The 21733-nt window shown below is 42.5% G+C and overlaps 2 protein-coding genes across 3 annotated transcripts; one reads left to right on the forward strand and one right to left on the reverse strand.

Annotated features, from left to right (window-relative positions):
• Nucleotides 1–205: 205 nt before the first annotated feature.
• Nucleotides 206–11177, reverse strand: MFAP3 (microfibril associated protein 3). 2 transcript variants are annotated; one of them, XM_061456846.1, is made up of 4 exons: nucleotides 9897–10443; nucleotides 6404–6865; nucleotides 4425–5057; nucleotides 206–609 (listed from the first exon to the last, which is right to left on the reverse strand). In XM_061456846.1, the coding sequence occupies exons 2-4, from the start codon at nucleotides 6681–6683 to the stop codon at nucleotides 587–589; spliced, it is 936 nt and encodes a 311-aa protein (XP_061312830.1). In that variant the 5' UTR covers nucleotides 6684–6865; nucleotides 9897–10443; the 3' UTR covers nucleotides 206–586. The 2 variants fall into 2 exon arrangements, with proteins under 2 accessions (XP_061312830.1, XP_061312829.1); XM_061456845.1 differs by lacking the exons at nucleotides 206–609; nucleotides 9897–10443 and adding an exon at nucleotides 11031–11177 and having other exon boundaries at nucleotides 1012–5057.
• Nucleotides 11093–21347, forward strand: FAM114A2 (family with sequence similarity 114 member A2). Its single transcript, XM_061456844.1, has 14 exons — nucleotides 11093–11174; nucleotides 12405–12616; nucleotides 12829–12928; nucleotides 13394–13489; nucleotides 13789–13901; nucleotides 14852–14986; nucleotides 15140–15298; nucleotides 15911–16034; nucleotides 17030–17109; nucleotides 17809–17937; nucleotides 18143–18282; nucleotides 19070–19142; nucleotides 19733–19786; nucleotides 20511–21347. The coding sequence occupies exons 2-14, from the start codon at nucleotides 12407–12409 to the stop codon at nucleotides 20607–20609; spliced, it is 1512 nt and encodes a 503-aa protein (XP_061312828.1). The 5' UTR covers nucleotides 11093–11174; nucleotides 12405–12406; the 3' UTR covers nucleotides 20610–21347.
• The last annotated feature ends 386 nt before the right edge of the window (nucleotides 21348–21733 follow it).

Consider the following 21733-nt stretch of genomic DNA (forward strand, 5'->3'; position numbering starts at 1 on the left):
AGTTTAAACTAACTAGGGGCACTTTTACTCTGTGCTCCAGAGCTGCAGGACGTGCCCATACAGAAGACATCCATTATCATGCAACATTACACACTCACATGGGAGACACGGCTTCCCTGTGTAAACCAGTGGTGGTGGGCAAGTGGCTTGCTTAGGGGCTTGGGATCACCCTCTGGCAGAGTTTAATAGACTGAACTGATTGCAAGGGGAAAGCCTGGTCACCAAAATGAGGTGGGATGGCCTCCTCCCTCCCACTCTCAGTATGCTTATCACAGAACTCCAGGGATGTTATTCCCTCTCCATGTAATTTAATAAACTGCTGCAAAACTTGCAAAGAGCAAGGGTTAAGTCAGAGCTCCATCTCCTCCATCTCAGGGGATGCAGTGAGAGCAGCACACACACTTATCTTGGCGCAGGAGTGGAAATTTCTTTATGCCATCTCAGCAACTCACTGGAAAAAAACACAATGCAGACTTGGTCACTTGAACCCTTTAGATACTCCACATTAGTGTTGTGTTGCATTTTAGGAGGTAAGCTGTGTCCAAATAAACTGTGTTTTGAGGGGGACTAAAAATAATAGAGGTGATTACAATACAGAATAGTACAATCCTGTGAAAACTTAAGCACAGAAAATACAGGTTTGTGGCTGCAGGTCACTGCACTTCACAATCACCTTCTTAGTTTCCAAAAGTAAACTCAAGAATATAGAGGCCCTCCTGAAACTATTTCAGGCCTGGAACCATTCATTTATGCATCTGGTAATGATTATTACAGATGCTGCTGAGGACTTTGAGATATAAAACAATGACAGACCGGAAGATGATCTTAAAGTCCTTTCCAACCAAACTATTCTATGATTCTATGCGGTTCTATGTCATTGCAAATGACTGAATATCCCAGAAACCTTTGACAGGCTGGCTAACAATTTCTGCTTAGCTGAATAGAGCTGCTATTTAACCTCAGACAGACAGGTACTTACAGATAAACGAGAAAACTCTAACAAAAGAAAGCTTTTGTTTTGAATTTATTTTGCAAATCTACCGATTTGTTTTATGAAAGTATGAAATCCTATGTGGTTACATTAAACAGTTACATTACAATCCAGGTAATACAAATAACCACTACAAAGTTAGTTTTAGGTACTCTTGGATAACAAGTAGATTTTACATTATTTAAAGTAAGTCACAAAGAAAAGAGAAAGTAGCCTTGTGATTGTCAAAGAATTTAGTTTAAAGCAAGGAAATCAGTGTAGATTCTCCTCATCCTATGGAAAGTTAAGGAAGAAACACTGATGTTTACCTAATCTTTCAATGTTAATGATCAATTAGATGTATCAAACAGATTTAAGTCTACTCAGGATCAAGAGTAGTTCACATGTTGTTTGGAAATCAGTGCCGTGAAATTACATTTACTGTATAACATCACCATCGTCCTTGCTTTCAGATGCATAAAAATCCTGTAATATCATTTGTAAAATACACCAGAACTTCAAATCTGCTCTAATGTAATTCAGTGGGAGTAGGATCAGTTCCTACACTCCTACATTCCTACACTCCTGATTTACTGAAATCCTTACAGCCTCCTTCCCAGGAATGAAATTAATTTAGTAAACAAAATACTGCAGTAACTTGGGAAAACTCTTTGCTTTGCTATCCAGCAATGACACTGCATTTATGAGGATCTTTATGCATCCTCATTCCTGCCTTTCCACTGGCAACAGGACACACGAAGACACCAGTTGCTGTGATCAGAAAAATCTCAGAGCTATGTAAATAAAGTGTAAATACCAAAGAACAGATTGAATTCATTTAGCAACTGCTCTCCTGACACCCATCTGACACACCTCTAGTGTCATTCTGCTGCCTGTAAGCTGCCACTTCTGATGAGACATCTGTCAATCACAACTGCATAGCTGCTTCTCCAGAAGAGATTAAATGGAGCTTTGATTTTGTAGCTGCATCTCTACATGCATATGTAGTTAGGGGCAAAATGTCCAAGATGCTCCTGCTGCATACAATGCAACAGTTTCACAAAAGCAAGCAGAACTGCTCATGGGGAAAAAAGGCAGGTGCAGGTACAAACCTCATGGCCTGTGAGAGATTTAAGCAGATCATTCTCTCTTGAAGCCTTCACCTCTTTCAACCAGGACATCCAAAAGGGTGTAAAACCCACAAATCTCCATTCATGCAAGTGCAACAAACCTGCAGAGCCTGTTGTAGTACAAAAGTGAAGCCAGAAGCATCTTAGCAGGGCTCCTAAGAGAACTGGGCATTTATCCACAAGAGTATCCTTTAACACTGATCACCTCAAAAGAACTTAAAAGAAACCAGACAGGTTACACAAAACTACGCAAACTTTTCACCTGGACATAAAGTGCCATCAAACTATGGAAGCAAAGAAAAAGTTACTGTTGAGGGCAGTAACTGCCCTAATTCTCTGCAGAAGGCTTTATTCCCTTGAAGCAGATAAAAGTTTACTACAGTCTTGGAAATGGTACCAAGCTGGTGGGAATGCTGCTATAACCCAGGCTAGCAATTTTCTTCCTTCCTGAAAAACATCACTCTTACCTGACAGGCCAAAGCCAACTAGGGTGCATTTACTGGTGGCTGACTGCAGAGCTCTCCCCAGAAGGTACTTTAAAATGGTAACAGATGCTTTACTTTCCCCTTCTCTAATATGATTTGATAAATATAACTTGCTCAGACCCTTTGTTATGAGCATGCATTACAACAGATGGCCCCACCCTGGTTTTACCACTCTGCCTGCTTGTTTTCCATCTCTACTCATGTAAATGTAATATCAAATCCTCTTAAGAATCCTGAGCAGCCGTCCAGAATCATTTGTTCAACTGACATTTCTGTAACAATAAGGAAAGAAAAAGAGTTGTGGGGAATTAAATGGTGCTCCTGTTGCCAAGTTGTTAAAATTATATGGCAATATGCTTCCAGTAGTTGTAAGAAATTAATTTGTGGAGTGCTTACAAGCTTTACATCTACTAAATCTCAACAGGATACAAAATGCTATTTAAGTGATATGGCTTACAAATGTTAAGGAGAAAAGAAAAAAAAAATCAGCACCAAAGAGTGAAAGAAGAAACTAGATTCTTGTCTGCACTCTGACTCCTGGAGGCTGGATTTCTACAGCCATGCAGGAGATCCTTGCTGAAGTACATATGTGTGTGCAGATATCAGCACCTGCACTTCTCCCTTCAGTGATAAGACAGGGTATGTTGCCAGCCACTCCTGTAATCAGTGGCTGGCAAACAGCTCAGCCAGCCCCTCCACTAACTACTCCCTCTTCTACTGCTTTCTGAAAGTACTAGCCAGAGCAAAGTGAGTGTCACCTCCTTTAGTCTAATGTTGTTCAGCAGGAAGTGCACGAGACACCTGATCTGTAGATGAGTTAATTTTTACATGATGCCACTATGCGATTACTGGCATTCTTTTCTCACAACAATGTCAAACAGAATAGAAAACTTTGGATTTTCTATGGTAAATGAAATCAGCAAAGTCAAAAGTCAGACCGTGCTGGCAGTGCTGTTACTGCTTCATTCTGTAAGACAGAACCAGGGTAAGGCGCTTTGGCAATCAGCACCGAGTTTAAGCAATGAGCTTTGTAACAATTCGCTCTCCACACACTAGAGTATGCCGAAGTTTTTTGCAGATGTATGGAAAACTGAGAACTCCTGGTTGTTCTCTAAGCTGCTTTGAAACTAGAGCAATTCTTCGAATCCAGCAGCAGATCCTGGTCCTATTCTTTTCCTAAGTACAGTACACTTTGATAGCAACATAGAAGCACACGACACAGAGCAGATTTGTTCAAACTCACCATGGCTCTGATGGGCTACACACACCAAGAAGCAATTCAAAAGGAGCACACAACTCAATGCATCAAGGACAACACTGACACAAAGGAATTCCGGCTCCACTTTCTGAGGGAAGAAAGAGTTCACAAAGGAAAAGATTTTACTGCAAGTTGCACCACTCAGCTTGGCCACTTCTAATATGGATCAGCAGTACCAGAAGCTACCAAGGAGCCAAGGACAAAGAATTCCTGTTTTGTAAATATTTTGAGTGTAGCAAGCTCGCTTTAAAAAGAAAAGCCACTGCACAATACTCCAAATGGCTTTTCTCTAAGAGATTTGAAATCATTCAGTCAACACTGATAGAAAACACAGATTTCAGTAGCAGTTCTGGCACATGGCAATTTGGAAAACTCTTGTGCATATGGGACTGAGGCAGCTTGTTTGCAGAACCCTTTCTTGTAGCATCCTAGGGTGGCCTGTGCCTTCTTAACAGCTCATCACTGGACTCAGCAGGTGCCCTCTTCAGAAGGTGCAAATTGGCAGCTATCATGAGAAACAGTGTCAATGCTCTGCACTTCTGATTGCAGGTGAATGGACACCTGAACAGCTATCTCCTGACCTGGCTCATTCATGGACCCATCATCTGAATCCCCGGCTGGCGAATCGCTGCGTTTCATCTCGGGGTTGATGGGGTAAATGGCAGCTTGGGTACCGCAGGCTTGGGGCTGTTTTTCCTCCTTACCAACTTCATCGGGATCATCAACTCGCACAGCCTCAAAGATCTCCTCCATGAACGCCCTGCAATTAAGGATCAGAGGTGGAAGAGGAATGCTTCTGGCAAGCTCTTCAATGTACCGAGCAAATTCCATGGTCTTAAACTGAGTGACTTTGGCCAACTCTAGTGTTTTGGCAGATGTAATGATAGGGATACGCTTGGCTATCTCAAAAGCCTTCTGAAGCTTCTCAGCCCCTTCCGTCCTGAAGAACTCATTGATAGCCTTCTCTGTTTTGCGGAGGTGACTGCTCATCATGCACAGCCGGGTTATGTTTAAGATGAGGGTGATGGCAAAGGCAACGAGGCACACAATCATGTAGTAGATACTCATGTCTCCTGAGGTGAAGGTTACCCTCAGGGTGACTGTGTAGTACAAGGTGTCATTACGATTAACTCCTGCACAGGTGTATCGGCCCCGGTCAGCAAAGCTGACCTTTGTGATGTTAAGGGAATTCTCAGCAATCTTCCACCGGCCACCTGGAGAGCCAAAGGGAACAAAGTGAGCTAAGGAAACAAAAATCACTGGGTAAACTAGACACAAGATGGCTGCTCCATCAATGGGAGACAGAGCTTGGAAATAAGCAGTCCATTTCCAGCACAATACAAACAGTACACCTAGGACTGAAATTTCCTTTTCATGCCTGTGATACAGACAGCCATAATCCAGTTACCAATCCTACTGCTTAATGGTAAATTGTTCCTCATGCTTGCTACTCTGGTTTTTCTTCTTCCTCTCATCTGCACTTTCTTGAGTGCTTTTGGACAGCTAGCTCTTTGTGACAATGAACCTCATTCTTCACTAGTGCTTCTCATTGACTGTGTAACACTGTTTTGAAAGACTGTCTCTATAAAGTCTAATTTTCCATATTTTCAGAGCCAGAAGTGACCCATGAAAAAGATGTGAGTCTGTAAATGGCTCTGTTGGCAAAAAACCCCAGGATTTTCTTGAGATGCAGTTTTCTGCTGAGCATGCAGTGCTGATACACAAAACCCACGCAAAAAGAAATCAATAAGAGGTTAGCTTTCTATGGTGTTTCTTATGCGTTTATAACTTAGGGGGAAAAACTGTTTTCATAACTCATTCTTCTAATTACTCTACTTTGAACTAATCTCCAGATGGCATTATAACTACAAAGAGGTTACTGAGTACTTAAGGCAGAAAGATGGCCTCCGAGAAGATCCTATCAATTAGCTTGACGACCTTCATTAATACTAATAGAGAAACCACATGCGTCTCTAAAAGACATTATTTTGTGAAAATTAAAAACTACAGGGACAGACCTCTAAGAGCCAATGCTAGGAAAATACATTCTCCCTCTGTACAAAGAGGTTAAATAGCATATATATCATCATTGGCCATTACAAATTGTGTTCGTTTCCACAGTCACACTGGTGCATAAAAGAGAAAATAAATGTAGTAAGTTACCCCATGCTTTAAAAAATCCTGTAACAAAACTAAAGCCCTGACTGCCAGCTGGGAAAGAGCACGAACTGAGGAGAATTGTGTTTAATTCATGTGTTTGGAAAAATATAATATAAACCAGAGCAATAATAAATAGAACATCAGTTAGAATCTGGTAGGATGCAGACTCATTTCTTCTGTGTAACACTGTAGCAGGATGGATGGGCTAGGACAGAAGAACTCAGCTATAATTCACATGCCACATGCCAGAGGGCAAAAGGCTTTGTTTTGCTCTCTCCTTATCTCCCAACTGTAAAAATGGGAGGATAGGAAGACAAAATGATAATAAAGTCCCAGAGGTTTTCAGATACTTTGTATAAAAATGTAATACTGAAGGATAGAAAGCAGCAGGAAAGCTCACCTTCATCTTCCTGTTCAAGCAGGTGTCCTCTGGAGTTGTACCAAAGAATATATTCATACTGGCTGATGTTCAGTTTACATTCAATTAAAATACTGGTCCCCTCTTTGGCTATGATATCATGGTGTGCTGGAGAACTTATTAAAGCTTGAGGCACCGTATGAAGGGATGCATTGAAAGACCCAAAAGCAACTGTCCAGTTAAAAGCTACATTTTCCAGTGTAAATCCAACTGAAAGATCAGCACTAACAGTTAAAATTAACAGGCAATAACTGAGCTTCATGGGAAGCCAGAGAAAATTCTTCTTTCATTTAATTTGAAGAAATGAGGTCATATGATATTAAGCTGTCTGTACTGCTATGAGACAGGAGAGGAGGCTCTTGATTTGTTCTGCGACAGAAAATGTCTGGGATCCAAATGCACTTTCAAGACCATCAATACCAGAAGTGGAAATTGGAAATCCAACTGGAACAAAAGAGAAAAAGAATTAACTTTATTAATGACAGCAAGCTTATGGTGTATTCTAATTTCATTTCCAGCAAACAGATTTCAATTAGCATAATACAAACTGTCAGCCAACAGGTTCCAAACCAGAGCTTTGCTCAGAACACAGTAATGAAACAAGGGTAAGAAGGCATTAGCATAACCTTGGGTCCTCTGGATGTTCATCTTCCTGTCCAAATAAATAACCTCAGGAACAATAATCATTAAGGGAAAAAAGACTTTTAAAAAAGAGCAAATTGTTCAGACTACTCAAAATGCAGAACTATTTTTATGGTCAGAAAGTGGATTCTGCATGTGTTAACAGAGAAAAAGTGCTTTCTTAATAGAGGAAGATAAAGAAGAAAGAGGATATAATTTCTGCCTCTCTCCCCCAGAATTGCTTTTAACAACTGGTTTTCTAATGATAGTCTTTCATTTAGCCCCTAGGAAAAAAACAAAACACACACACTTATGTTTTTTAGCATTTACACATCTACTTACTTAATTTTAGAGGAACAATCAGTGTTAGATATCTAAATGCTACATAAAATGCTTCTAATTTGTTGTGTTGGGAAAGTTCTTGTGGCAGTTATCTACAGCCACAGAGAGGAAGTCCCTTGCTGAGTATCAGGACACTGATGTCTAAACATACTTCCTTTTTTGCAATGCCTCTTGCTGCTGCTGCTGTATTTTCTTATTCTGCCTCCTTTTTTCTTGTATGTTTTACAATAAGCCCCTGTTGAAAACCTTCTGATTTATGCTGCCACATCTCATGGGTCAGACCTTGTTTCTCATCCTCTCTACCCAAACGCTGGCCCATATTTCTGAGCAATTTGAAAAATGGCTTTTTCTAATGACAGAATTTGCACTCTTCAAATTAATGTGCACAAAAGGTATTTCAGGGAATCAGGATACAGCCTTAATGTTCTTCGCACACAAGGAGTTTTCTCTTTTAAAAGCCAGAATAAAACCAACTGATAACAAAGTGAGATGACACCAGTAAGAGAAAATCTGTAATCAGTTTTCCTGGAAGCCTGATTCAAAAAAATTTCTAAGCTAATACACATTCCCTGAAGCTATGATTCCATCCAGACTGCCCCAGAGCCTCCAACCCCCCCCAATTTACAAAGTACAGAAGCCTCAAGCCAAAATATTATCCTAAAGAATACCTCACTTCACCCCATTGACTGTGTGATTTCAGATATATCATCTTTTCTTCTACCAATAACAAATGCCAGGAGACTTGAATTTCATAAATATCACAATACAAAGGAACACACTTTCTTAATAAATAATGCATACGCTTCCGGCCTTCCAGAATCGCCAGTTAACACTGCCTAAAGCAGAAAGAAACCCTGTCATTTATGAAAAAATAGGTAATACAAATAAACACAGGTGATTTGTACTAACTGTCTTTTCAGCAGAGAAAATTTGCTGATAACACATTACCTAGACTAGGAATACTTTTCTGTTAATTTGTGGAAGGTCAAACTGGACTCCAGACAACATCCGATGAGAAACATATTAACTGACCCACTTCTGCTGTGGCCGTTGCCAAAACCAGTTTGACAAAGAAGGCAAATAAGACAGCTGTGTCCAACTCTCCTTCAAGCTTGACTAACCAACTCACCCACTGAATCCTGCAAGAGAAACTGGAAAACAGGCTCTCTGGTTGTTTCCCTGTAAACAGCAATCTCTCCATCTGCCCTTTTTTTAATTGGCCCCACTCTGTTTTCTATCATGCCTCTTGTCCGTTCATTTGAGACCAACGCTGAGAGCTGAATTATACCATTGTTCTGAAGAAGCTACTTTCCCATAGCTAAATGGTTAAAAACGTTCCCAAGACCTCTTTAGTTCCTGTTTTCCACCAGTTACACATTAGGGAAAGTGTGGCTGAGCCCTGCTGCCTCTGGAGAAGAGCATCCCAGCCACATCAACGGCACAAGACAATACTAAGGTTGCTGCTGATCAGTAACTATTCTTCTGTTTGAAGGTGTGGGTTTAACCTTCCTTTTTCAGATCCCTATTATTTTCAAGAGTGCTTCAGAGCCTTCAGAAAGCTGCTAACAACTGAGCTGCTTATTGGTTACCTTGTGCAGCCTTCTTAAAGCAGGATTGTTAGCAGTTTGTGGACCACTGACATTTGAAGTGCTGGAGTTGCCATTTGAGCCTGTCACAGCTCGTGATCACAGATCAGCACACATCACCCCACAACCCGGCTGCCTTCAGTTAAAAATGCCACCACACTTAATGGCTTTTGCATGCATCAGGACCTGACCTGTAAGCATTTGAGGCAGTTACAGCTGATGATAGCTCTGCAGTGAAGACAAACCCTCATTTTCAGGACCAAATCAAATATATAACTTACAGTCCTCTAAAACAATAACTTCCCAACTAATCATGTTTTAGATTTATTCTAAAATAATCTAGGTCCTGTCTCTATAAGGTCCTGTGTAGGACCTCCTGTACTTTACCTGCACTACTGTAATTTTAGATTATTAAATTTAAATTGTTAAGAGTTCCAAGAGTCTGTGACACTCCTAAAATGACATCAGGAACCTCAGTCAATTATTTAATACAAGAAATACTCATCAACATTTTCTCTCATAAGACAATTATCTTCAGTAATTGCATATGCTCTCCAATATATTCACACTGAGCTTGCATAATGGGTAAAACATTGGTGATGGGTCATTGAGTTTTACTATTAAACTCTTCGAGGTCTGATTTATTAGAAATTGTTTGTCGTGTTTTGCTTTGGAAAAGCCATTACTGCTAAGCAGACAATGATCTCTCACTGCCCAGTGCTGGTTTGTGAAATCCATATTCTTCAACCATCACACTTATGTAAAACAGCTGCTGGAGCTGATAAAGGATCCAAAAAGGATAAAGCATGTACAGTGCCTCCATTGCAATTCTTCCAGAAAGCATTAAGCCCAAGCAAGATGAAATGTGCAGAATAGAAATTGGCTTTTTTACAACTGAACCTGAAGTTGAGCTGCACATACTTAACCTTTATTAAACCGTAGGTTGCAACAACAAATAGCAGTTCAAAGATAAAACTCCATGATGCATATGCTTGTGTGAATCATCTTTGGCTCTTATCCTGAAAAAGCATATTTGTGTTTAACTCAGAGCGCTATAAGTAGTCCCACTGAGGTCAATGGAAGTACTGATAGTACTTAAAATCACACACATTTACAAGACCCTGCAAAACTGGGGCCCAAGGGGTTGCCAGTTATATGGCTTTACATTCAGTGCTAATAACATCACTCCGTACCTGGAGAAAAATGAAGCAATAAACCCGGACACACCTGACAGACCACCGACTGCTCTAACCGACTGCCACTTCTGTCTCACAGCGTGGAAACAAACGCATTTTGGCATTCCCAACTGGTAATAACACACACTAAATAGATGGAAATGGACCACTCTGCTCTGAGTGCACCTTCCTACTTGCAGTGTGACTGTGACCACCCTCTGACGCTCTTTCAAATCAGGGAGCTGCATCTGGCAGAGCCCTTAAGTCATTAACTCCTGGGAAGTTAATGGAAACAGATGCATGGCCTGGCCAAAGCCATTATACTGGTGTTCCCAGTGTAGCAGAGGCTGCATGGAGGGTTCACCTTCTGCCAGCAATAGTGAAGGCTCCTGGGGTGAGCGGCTGCACCGGCAGCCCAAAACCAAACAGTTTTGGGAGCAAACCTCCAAGAGACCAGAGCAGACCTCGATGCTGAGTAGCTTTTGCCACGTACACAGTCTTTGCCTGACACAGGCCACGGGCAGCTCCCGAAGGGCACGGGACACGCTGCACACGAAAACACGGTTACTGTCCGCGGTCAGCTAAACACCATCAGGTACAGAGCCCCACAGAACCATCACCCTGTCCCCAGCGACCCTGCTCTCGCTCGGGTCAAACCCCGCTCAAGCCGGGCTGCTCCAGCCTGCGGGGAACACGCCACACATCCACCCTGCAGCCGAGGGACCCCGCCGGCCTCATGCCACCCCAAAGGCACCACCCCCCTCCGGCAGCCAAAACAGCGAGGCCGGACCCAGGCTGTCCCTCAGCAGCGAGGTGGGGCTGAGCTTCCCCCGAGTCCTCACCGGGAGCAGCACGGCCGGGCCCCGGCTCCCACCCGCCGCTCACCTCCGCCACCGCCGTCCCACCGCCCGGATGTGCTTCCCCGCGCACCCTTCCGGGCTAGGCCGCACTTCCGCGGGGTGCCGCTCTGCGCCTCGGCTCGATGGTTACGGTCCGCCCGGCGGGGGAGCGCGGAGCTGTCCCGGCCCGGTGGGTGAGGAGGGTGGAACCGGGGCCGCGGGTACAAAGGGCTCGAAGGGGCCCTCTGTGGGACTGTGGAGTCCCGAAAGTGAGGAGGGCTCGGGGCACACAAGGGTCCTCTGTGGAGTAGTCGGTACCGGTAGAGAGGTTTGTGGGCAGCTGGGGGGCCCTTATGGGGCAGGAGTACCATGCCAGGGGGGGTAGGGAACGAGGGGTCCGTTGTGAACTAGGCAGCGCCATGTGGGGGATGTGGGATCCTGGGGAGAAGGGGAGGGAGGCAGGCCCCGAGGGCTGGGTAGCTCAGGGGGTGCCGGGGGAGCTGCAGGGTGCGGTGTCCCACTGACTACTATGGGGAGACATGTGGAAATGGGATGGGGGTCCCCGAGTCACCCCGAGCTGTCCTCTTCGTTCACTTCAAGCCAACAGAACCCGTGAATGGGGGATAGCTGCCCGGATTGCATCCGTGGCCAGCTCCGAGGGGACGCAGCTTCATGCCGGCAGTGATGCTGGCATCTGTGGGGTGCCCAGTGTGACCCTGCCTGTACCTGCCTGCTGTTGTTGCCCTCAAGTTACTGCCCTGGAGCTGGTGTGGTGCTGCCAGCGAGGCCGGGAGGAGAGCAGAGAGAAATCTCTGCCCCCGTGAGCAGGCTGCGACGTGGCAGCGCTGTTCATGGGCCACCGTCATCCCCTGTGTGCAGTGTCAGCGCCCGCTGAGCGTGTTTCAGGTGCTGGGTGGTGTTAACACCCTGGCGAACACCCTCAGCCCCAAATACAGGAGCAAACCAGTTGCTGCCTCCCTCCTTGTCTGGCTTTCTGACAGCTATCCCCATTTTAATGGAGCCCCCTTAAAAGCAGCCTTCCCAAGCCGTTTGTTTTCACTGTTTTTCATGAAGCAAGTCATGTATTGAATTATCTGAGGACCTCTTGTACCTTTCATTTGCTTTTCAGAGTTAACAACCTGTTTCTGTCCTGTGGAGAGGGTGTGTCACTTAGATAAAGCAGAGTGGTTCTGTGGGACTTTAAACTTCCAAGTGGGATGTTTCTTTCCAGTCAGATGTAACTTGGTGTACACATTTGCTTACAAATGTAATCTGTTCATGCAGGTACGTGTGGCAGCATGGAGGGCTTTCTGTCTTAGTTGTGTTTCTTTAAAACACAAATGTGATGCTTTTGAACCAATGTCAGTGTGTACAAGGGAGTGATTGTTTTATCTGCTCTGCTTTCTATGGGTGTTCGTAGTCATGTCTGAGAAAGATAGCGTTGAAGATCTGAAAGAAGAAACCTCTAATGAAGATGGAAATGAACAGAAAGCAGAGGGCCTTGGCAGCACTGAGAGCAATGAAGAGAAAGAGCAAGAGATCGAGCCTCCGCCTATGACTCGGAAAAGACCTGAACCCAAACCCACAAGTCAGCCTGCTGCCACAGAGAAGCCTGCAGCTGAAACCCTCAAGGTATGTTCCTGTGCTAGCTCTGAATAGCGTGACTTCACGTTTCATGGCTTTGAGTACAGAAGAATGCTGAGCATAAGGCTCGCTCCTCTTCTGAAAATTCACATTGGTGTTTATCTGAAAGGAAAAAGCTGCACAAAAGTGACACATCACAGACTGCTTGTGTTCCTCTGCTCACCATAATACCTACATCACTCTCCTCTTCTTCATTAAAGGCCTCTGATTCTTCAGCTGCAGTTCAGACAGGATGGGGTTACTGGGGAAGCTGGGGGAAATCTCTTCTGTCAACTGCATCTGCTACTGTAGCTACTGTAGGTAAGGCTCTTTCTGGTATTTGATATATATTTTAACCATTCTTCATGTCTCAGCTAATGCTTTTGAGCTTGTTTCTAGAGAAGGGGATTTCTGTCATAGCAGCAGTTATTGGAAAAATGTCAAGGGAATTGTTAAGTAATGGAGAAAACTTGTAGCAATAGGTACAATGAGATTAAAGAACTTATGCATAGCCAAAATGACTTTCAAACTTTTAAGGTGTTTGCATCATTTTCAGCTGGTATTTTAAACTGCTCTTCAGCCAGTATTTGCAACTTGATTTAAAAGCTGAGGTGAAACCTGAGTTCATTACATTGGTAAGCAAGCTGGGTGGCAGTAGGTTTTAGTGCCGGGTGAACTGTCTTAAAAAGGAGGAATACAGAATAATAAAACCCAATATGCAGCCCTGATCCTGTTTCTGATTTGATTTCTGTTGTATGGTTAAAGTAATACTGTTGTCTTCTCTAGGTCAAGGTATTTCAAATGTCATAGAAAAAGCAGAAACAACCCTTGGGATCCCCAGTCCAAGTGAAATCTCTTCAGAAACTAGAGATGCTACAAGAGGTCAGTTTTTACTTCGTAAGAACAACACTGAAACGCTTCTATGATTCTATGACTTCTCGTAACGTAATCAGCCCCAAAATAACATCACCTTCCTCTTCACCTTGCATGTTGAGGTAGATATCTCAGTGCTAAAATAATACTCTCATACTTCTGTTAGCTCTGAAAAGAAGGTAGGAAAATAATGCCAATTCTGGCTCTGCTTCTGGCTGACGCTTGGTGTTTGATTATTTTCTCCATTCTGCAGCTGACAGGATCTTTTGGGGGGAGCAAGGAATTTAATTTTCTGCCTTCTAATGCAGGAAGCGAAAATCCTGGTGCTAGCAGCACAGATGCAGTTGGGGATGGCAGTTCCTTTCCTATTGCCGGAGCTCTTGAAGTGTTATCAACCATCTCTACTGCTGTCCAAAGCACAGTGAGTGAGTTGGGAACACAGGGAAAATGGGTGTAAGAGAGCATTGGGGTTTTTGCCTTTCATCTGAAACATCATAAGAGAACGGTTTTACTTCTTATTTTTTTGTGGGATGAATGGTGAGAAACTGTTCCAGTCTTCAGACAAACTTTATCCTGTGCCTTGCTTCTAACTGGTATTTAATGTGTAAGTTGTCCTGAATTTTGATAGGATTAAATGTTGACTCATAACACAAAAAACCTAACAGTGGACAGTGTGGTGTGTGCATTCCTGTGCTTGTCACCTCTGTACCCTGTTATCTCTGCTCGCTTCCTTTAGAGTATTCAGGTAAAATGCAGGGTCAGACTCATTCCTGGAATATTTCCACTGATTTCCACAGAACTGTCTAGAGATGAAATCCATTCTCTTCTTCAAAACTCCTGTGAAACTAGCCCAAATTGCTTGGAAATCAGTTTGCTCCTGTGACCATGGGAAATACACTTCAAAGGAACACATTACCCTTAGAAACTGTGCTTTCGTGATCTGTTGTCTTGTCAATTTGCCCATGAATCTGAAAGAGCTGCAGACAGAAAGCTTGCTTTTGCTTTTAAGGCTTGAACAAGAGTTAACAACCAAAACCCACAGGTCTAGTGTTTTCTGATTGGAAGGATGAGAACTAAATACTTCAGTGTGCTTAAGAACCAGCTTATTCACAAAAGAAAAGTGTATTTCCCATTAGATTGCTGCAGCTGTCTGAGTACTCTATTAAACTGTAGGATGATAGTGTGTTGTGGCTCTTTCCATGTCCTTCTTTGTGGCAATTAGGGTTGAATTTTAGGGTGACAAGGATCAGTTTGGATTTTATGTGAGTGTCCAGCATGATACTGCTGATATAAATCCTCCAGTTCGTTTCCTTCAGTTGTATAGTTTTCTATGAATTTTATGTGCTGCCTATATCCAAATCTGATTTCTAGGGAAAAAGCGTTATTAGCGGAGGTCTGGATGCCTTGGAATTCATTGGGAAAAAGACAATGGATGTAATAGCTGAGGGAGATCCTGGATTCAAAAAAACAAAGGGCCTAATGAACAGAAACTCCACGCTATCTCAGGTATGGCAGTTCCATATCAGCAGCTCATTGGTTTCTCCCTTCTTTTACAGTCCCATCACTATGCAACCTTTTTTACTATTGAACCAAACGCCTTCTCCTCCCCTGCTCTGTATCTTCTGGCACTGACCTGAGTACTCTGCTTTTATTTTTCAGGTCTTACGAGAAGCAAAGGAGAAAGAAGAGCAGCAGACAGCTACTGAGGTTGCCATGGCTACGGAGAAGAAAGCCCATTATGGGTTACTGTTTGATGAGTTTCAGGGTCTTTCTCATCTGGAGGCCTTAGAGATGCTTTCCAGAGAGAGTGAATCAAAGGTAATGGCCTTGAGCAATTTGCCTTCTATTTTGAAGTCAGCTGAGCAGGGAAAAAAAGGCCAGAAATATATGGATATACATGCAAAATCGAGTGCTCAGAACTTGCTGTAAAGTGATGGATTACACAACTTCGCTCTGACCCCTGCATTATGATCTGGTGTTTACCTTGGGAGCGTTATGTCCTGTCCTCAGCCCCTAAAGCCATTTTCTTTACCCAGCTACCCTCAGTTCTTGCATGTCTTCAACAACATTTCACAAATTACTCTTTCCTCATAGTCACTTGTTTGCTGCCTTGGTCTGGAGAAAAGGAGAGTGTTGGAAGCACAGCAGAGATTGCCCACTCTGTCTTGGGGCAGGAAGGAGGGCAGACCAACGTGCGATTTCAAGTCATTCATTTTTTAAATGAAAAATTGAATAACTGCTGAAGAATCCATTATTATTTAATGTGTCTTCACAAATGGGTCTTTTTCTCTTTTCTCTTCCTTGTAGGAAAGTACTACTTTCTTATTAACATTCAGCCTGATGTTTTTATGTGCAGTGTAAACCAGTGTTGCATCTTCCATTGTCTGTCTTTTTCTTGTTGGATTTATGATTCTCTCTTTGGCTGTGCAGGTGAAATCGGTTCTAAGTGCTCTCTCTGGAGAAGAGTTGGACACACTGAAGGAGGAAATGGAACAAGTGAAAGAAGCATTTTCTTTACCTGAATTCTTTGAAGAAGAGGAGGAAGAAAAGAAGGGTAAAAGAGCCCCAGGTTCTGGAAGAGCAAGCTAGTTCTCAATGAAATTCTCAGTGTAGAGCCAACCAGCCTTGATCACTAGCAATGGGCAGGTTGCCAAAGTTAAGGTGTTCTTTAGCTGGATGCTTAATCCTAAAGCCAGCTGTGGCCAGGAGCATGACAGGTAGCAATATCCTTCATCTCTGGAAAGCTGCTGTGAATTAATTCTGTAGCAGGAATGATTTCTTGCCAGAGGAGGATTAAAGTTGTTTTAACTCCTGGGCGGTTCATACAATTGACCTTGAGCCAAGGTACAAATTCAAAGAGATGCTGGGTTTCCCTGACCATGAGGAAAAAACTGTGAACAGAGATGTCCAACCTGTGGGAAAGCAAAAAGCCTTTTGATTTATGTGTTAAAAGAGAGTTAGCCACACAGACCAAAAGACTCAAGAGGTGCCTCCATGCACAAGAGCCATCTGATTCTTGAGGATTATGCAGATTTAAATGTAAATTTCTCGCATTGCTTTTGCCTAAATGGCTCATCAGGGAGGGCTTACACACCTGCACTTGCTGTCATTTAACATTTAATGTATCTTTTATATTTGCACATGATGCATCTCACAGCCTTCCCCCCACTGTTAACATCTGCCCTGCCATATATAATTGGAGAACCATAGGCTTTAAGTGATATTTCAGGCTCTCCAAGGTGATGTGCAAGTTACTGCATTATAAAATGCTGCCTGTAAAAAAATAAAAGTGGAATTACCTGAGTTACCAAACTGGAATTAAGAAAGCAGAAGTTAACCTTCTGGCACTGGTGTCTCCGCTGTTTCAGAACTTACCTTATAAATTGTATTTAAAAAGACCAGCCTCAATACATGTTGCCTGAGGTGATGATTTGAACAAAAATAGAGGAGATAGTTGATAGATTTGGGCAGAACTAGTTCTGCATTGAAGTGCTGCTTATTCCTGTCTGTGTCCTTTGCATGGATTCTCTAACTTTTCCTGTTCTCTAGGAGATGAGGAGTTCACAAAAGAAGTAACAGAGTTGTTTTCAGAGTTGCACATCTCCTCAAGCCCGGCCAAACTGATCACAGTGAGTTATTTCCTATCTTCTAAAAGCTGGAGAGATTTCTTACAAGAACTGCGTCTCTTCCTGTTTTGTTTGTGAAAATATCAAATGCATGAAAACAAGCCTTGTTTTAGATCCTTTGACAATGGTAGGCGAAAGAGATGGGCCATTTCCTTTGACCTTATGGGGCAAAATCATGTTCTGTAATGTTTTTGGTTCTGAATCAGTAGATACTAGTGTGTCTTTCCCTTTCATTGTGCAGTTACAAGTGGTGGCAAAGATAACTGTGAGCACTAAGCCTTCAGCCACCACAGTGAAATCGACCTACAGTCATGCACTGAAGTCCTCCTCTTGGTACAGAGCAGCTGGTTTTGCTATGTCCAGAACTTGGTATGAGGAGGTATCACTTTTCTTGCCTTCATTTTACTACCCTTCAGATCCACCAAGTGGCAGCAGTATGCTGTAGACAGGTTTTTAAAGCACCTCTTTTAAGTTGTGGTTTTGCTGGTAAACTAACACCCAGTGCTGGAGAAATGACTGCCCTCAACTACATCAGTGCAGCCAGCTGACCTGAAGCCACTAGGATCATTTGCTCTGGTTGTTCTCACTAGCTCAGGAGTTATGGCTGTTTTCTTCCTCCGTAGAGATTCAGTACTCCATGTTTTGTGGTGAGCAGAGGGGCTTCATTCCAGTCATTAAATACTATGGCACATCTTCATACAGGTGAGGACATCTGCTCATGAATGGATAGCACAATTCAACAGTAGTCTTCCTAAAGAAGAAAAAGAGAGTGAAGAGAATCGAGAAGTAGAATCCAGAGATGGTGACCACGATGCTAGAAAATCAGTAGAGGTAACTGAGTGATGAAGGAAGAGAATGTCTGACCATAGAGTGTTTACCTGGCTGCTGAGTTACAGTTGTGTTTCCCAGAGTCTTTGTGCAGATCCTGAGGTCTGAAAGTGCAGTGTAGTGACAGCATGTTGTGTGATTCACTTGTCTGAAATAATAAAAGCTGCTAGTTTATGTGTGGTCTGGGGAATCCTCTTAACTCTTGCAGGATATTCATGCATTTGCCATAAGAAGTCTGGCCGAACTGACAGCATGCTCCATTGAAATGTTCCACAAAACTGCAGCTTTGTTTCTACATGGTCAGAAACAAGAGGTGACGGCCACAGACAGAGCCAAGTCCCTTTCACAGTAAGTTCATCTCTTACTAAATGTGTAGCTTATAATTACTGATATACTGATTAAACTGTTTAATGATGCTTTGCAAATCATGGGATGTAGGGCTTTTGAGTTCTGCATGTATGTTTAAAGTTGCAGTGGGTGGCATCACTATCTTCCAGCAGTATTCAGCTGCCTCTTCTTTCAGCTTAAAGATATTTCTTGATAAGAAAGAGGAAACCCTACTTGAAAGCTTTTGTTTAGCCAAGTAGAATGTTTGCCCTAAGCTTGTGCTAGTTAGTGGGTAGACATATAAAATAAGACAAAGCAGTTGTATAAAAGTGATTCTTAATTACCTCTTTGCTAATCTTTTAGTATGTTAGGTATGCAATATTGTAAAAGTACTGCAGCTAAATTAGTACATTGGTCTTTCCAATAACGCATAACACGAGGTTTTTCTCTTATGTCAGGAGATACTTGGCAAGCACATGAAATATGCAGTACTTTCAGAAAGTAACACTTGTCAGTAAAAGGAAAAAGGGAGTTAGTACCATTCCTTCTTGAAAGGACATGTTTGTCCTTTGAATGCTGTTTCAGACATTCAGCTTTAATTGTTTGTTTTTACATCTTCCCCCTTCCTAATTTATTCAGGGAACTTCTGGAGCTTTGTACACTGTTTATATGCTCTATATCAGTTTTGGTTTAATTGCAGTTTTGGTTTAATATGCATGGAAACAAGGTATTTATGTGTTAGAGGAATGCTAAAAGTTATTCCTGTAGACTGCATTTATTACATTGTTTTCCCACTCTTCTTTCACAGAATGACAATTATGCTGTGTAAAGAACTGTCAACTTTCTCTAAAGAGTTTACTACATGCTTAACGACTGCAGGGGTAAGAGTTACACCATAGTTCTTAGGAATGAGATGTGGCTAGTTGATTACAGCCTTGAGATCTTCACCACAAAGTGCTTTTTGTGTTGGCACATTTATATATGCATTTTTTTTTGCCTTGTAAACTGATCTTTTAGGTCAGTGTTTCCCAGATTGTGGCATCTGAATGTATGCTGAGCTTTTGAATGCCTTCTGCTGCATTCAGACTGGTGTGGGGGTGAGTGCAGAGGGGGAGTGGGAGCTGTCGGTACTAAGGAGACAAAAGTAAATGAGGTTTGTGATCCTAGTGTGGCTTTTCCAAAACACTCAGGTGTTATTGAAGATAGTATCATTATCTCTCAATTCTCCAGCTGTCCACAGTACATTTAAACACATAATGTGCATATTCATATACAGCTTACGTTGGGCATATGTGGGTTGCTTTGTTCTTATTTGCATGCTACAAGGCAGGTCCTCTGCAGCTTGCAACTTAGCTTTCCTAGAGTCAGGGGAGCAATGGTGATTTTAAGCCTACCAAGGATTTAGCTTTATCTTGCTTGAAGAAATGTGATCAAATTTCCAATCAGGATAATATATGTCTGATCTCTGCAGGTCAAAGAGAAAGCAGATGTGCTTAATCCCTTAATCACTGGAGTGTTTTTGGAGGTCAGTTATGCTAAAGTTAAAACGTTGAGTAATACTTAAAAAATAGATATGCTGTTTTTTCCACTTTGGTATCCTTGTGTGTGCCAAGCCTCATGGTCCAAGATTCTGCTTCCTTATCTAATCACTTGAACGTTCTAATAAATGTCTGTAGATTTGCACAAGAGATGAGTTACATAGTGAAAGGTGAGCCTGTATGGTCTCAGCTGACAGTTATGATGAGTCAGAAAAAACATGCTACATCCAGCAGCCTGGTTTTCCAGAATTGAGGTGTCCAAAGTCAAACCTTAGACAAGCTCATAAATAAACATGCAAGAGTCCCACACTTCCTATCTGTTAAACTGGTTCTCAGAGCTTGTAAATTTCAGAGGTGTGGTAGGAAATGGGTGTTTCCTTGTTGGTGTGTTATTCCTTCCTGCCACAGCATTCTTATGCCTCACTTTGAAACGGATTCTTCTCATCTATTCTTGAAAACAGTGTCCTACATTTAGATTACACTTGATCTTGTTTGGCAGTTTTGAAGCCAGTTGATTTTTTTGCCTAGTGGCATAAAACTCCTCAAAAACTTAATGTTAAATTGATTTCTAAAATGAAGCCTTAAAAATCCAACAAGCACGAGGCTTCTGTTATGTGCGTTATTCAATGTTGTTTGAAATGAGTGTGTGGTTAGGAAAGCTGATTGGTAGCGTAATTATTCATGTGTGTATTTTAATTTTTGTTTTCACAGGCTTCAAACAGTGCTTCATATATCCAAGATGCCTTCCAGCTCTTGCTGCCTGTACTTCAGATCTCTGTTATTGAGGCTAGAACGGAACTATCACAGTAATAAAAACCCTTCTAATTAAGAACTTTTTGACCTTCCCACTTCGTAGTTTCCATGCTGGAGAGTGATGTAATAGCTCTTATTAAAGGGAAAAAGATTAACTCTGATCGCTGCTGCTGTAAGAACCGTGATTAAATGCAGTCTGGCAATGACAGCTTCTACAGCACTGAGAGATGTGATTAGCATAGTCCAGGTTGGTGGGCAGTGTGACAGACTTAAGTGCAGACTGCTTCTCTGTTTCCATGGACTGACTATATCTTCTCACTGAAATCCCTCTGCTGTATCTGTTAACAAGCCCTTTGTCTTCACAGTCCAGAGAGCTTCTGCCAGTGCTGGAGAGAAGAGTAGCAGCTGGGCAGTTAAAGAGTTAGCTAAACTCATGGTGTGATTTTTAAGTCAGAGAGACATAATTAGGCTCCTGATAGCTCTGCATTGGTGTCGAACTGAATATTGGATAGGAAGTGCAAGAAAAGGCAAATATTTATGAACCTTGCAGTTCCTAGACTGGAAAGAATAGAGCTGGAAAGAGAGGATTCCTTATCAAGCTGTTGCTGCTGAAGAGAAGCCCTGGTTGCCTGAAGATGTCTGTTAATGACTCAGGGATGTGGGATTGGGACTCTCACTAGGGTGCTGTTCTCTTGCAGAGTGCTTGCTTCAGCATGAGCTGCGAAAATGCTGATCTGGCCCTAAGAATGGGGGTACTTTGCTTTATAGCAATAAATGAGAACTGGCTAAAAGAGATTGACTTGTGTTTGGGCAATTTAATGAGAGAATTTAGCAGGAGGATTCCACTTCCTCAGTGCAGCTTCACATGTCAGCCACAGACAACTCAGATACTGCTTGTCTCCACTTTCTGTGTAAAAAAACACTATAATGCAATGCTCCTTCTTCTTGGAAGGTATATTAAAGTAGGGGGAGAGGAAGCAATTTGGTTCTGTTAGCAGGAGCCCTGATTTGTCTCAGAAGCTTCATGTACAGTGTCTGTTTCTTTGTGCTCTGAAATTTCCCTGCTTTGTTCCTTTCTGCAATGTCTATCTTTTGAGCCTGCCCATTGGGAGGGAACAGCCTCTGTTGGAATCACAAGAGCAGAAATGCACAGCTAAAATGGAACTTCAAGAAGTCCAGAA

This window comes from Pezoporus flaviventris, unplaced genomic scaffold, assembly GCF_033815535.1.
Source record: "Pezoporus flaviventris isolate CSIRO_AGI_PZ_B2104156 unplaced genomic scaffold, CSIRO_AGI_Pfla_v1 ptg000023l, whole genome shotgun sequence".
NCBI lineage: Eukaryota > Metazoa > Chordata > Aves > Psittaciformes > Psittacidae > Pezoporus > Pezoporus flaviventris.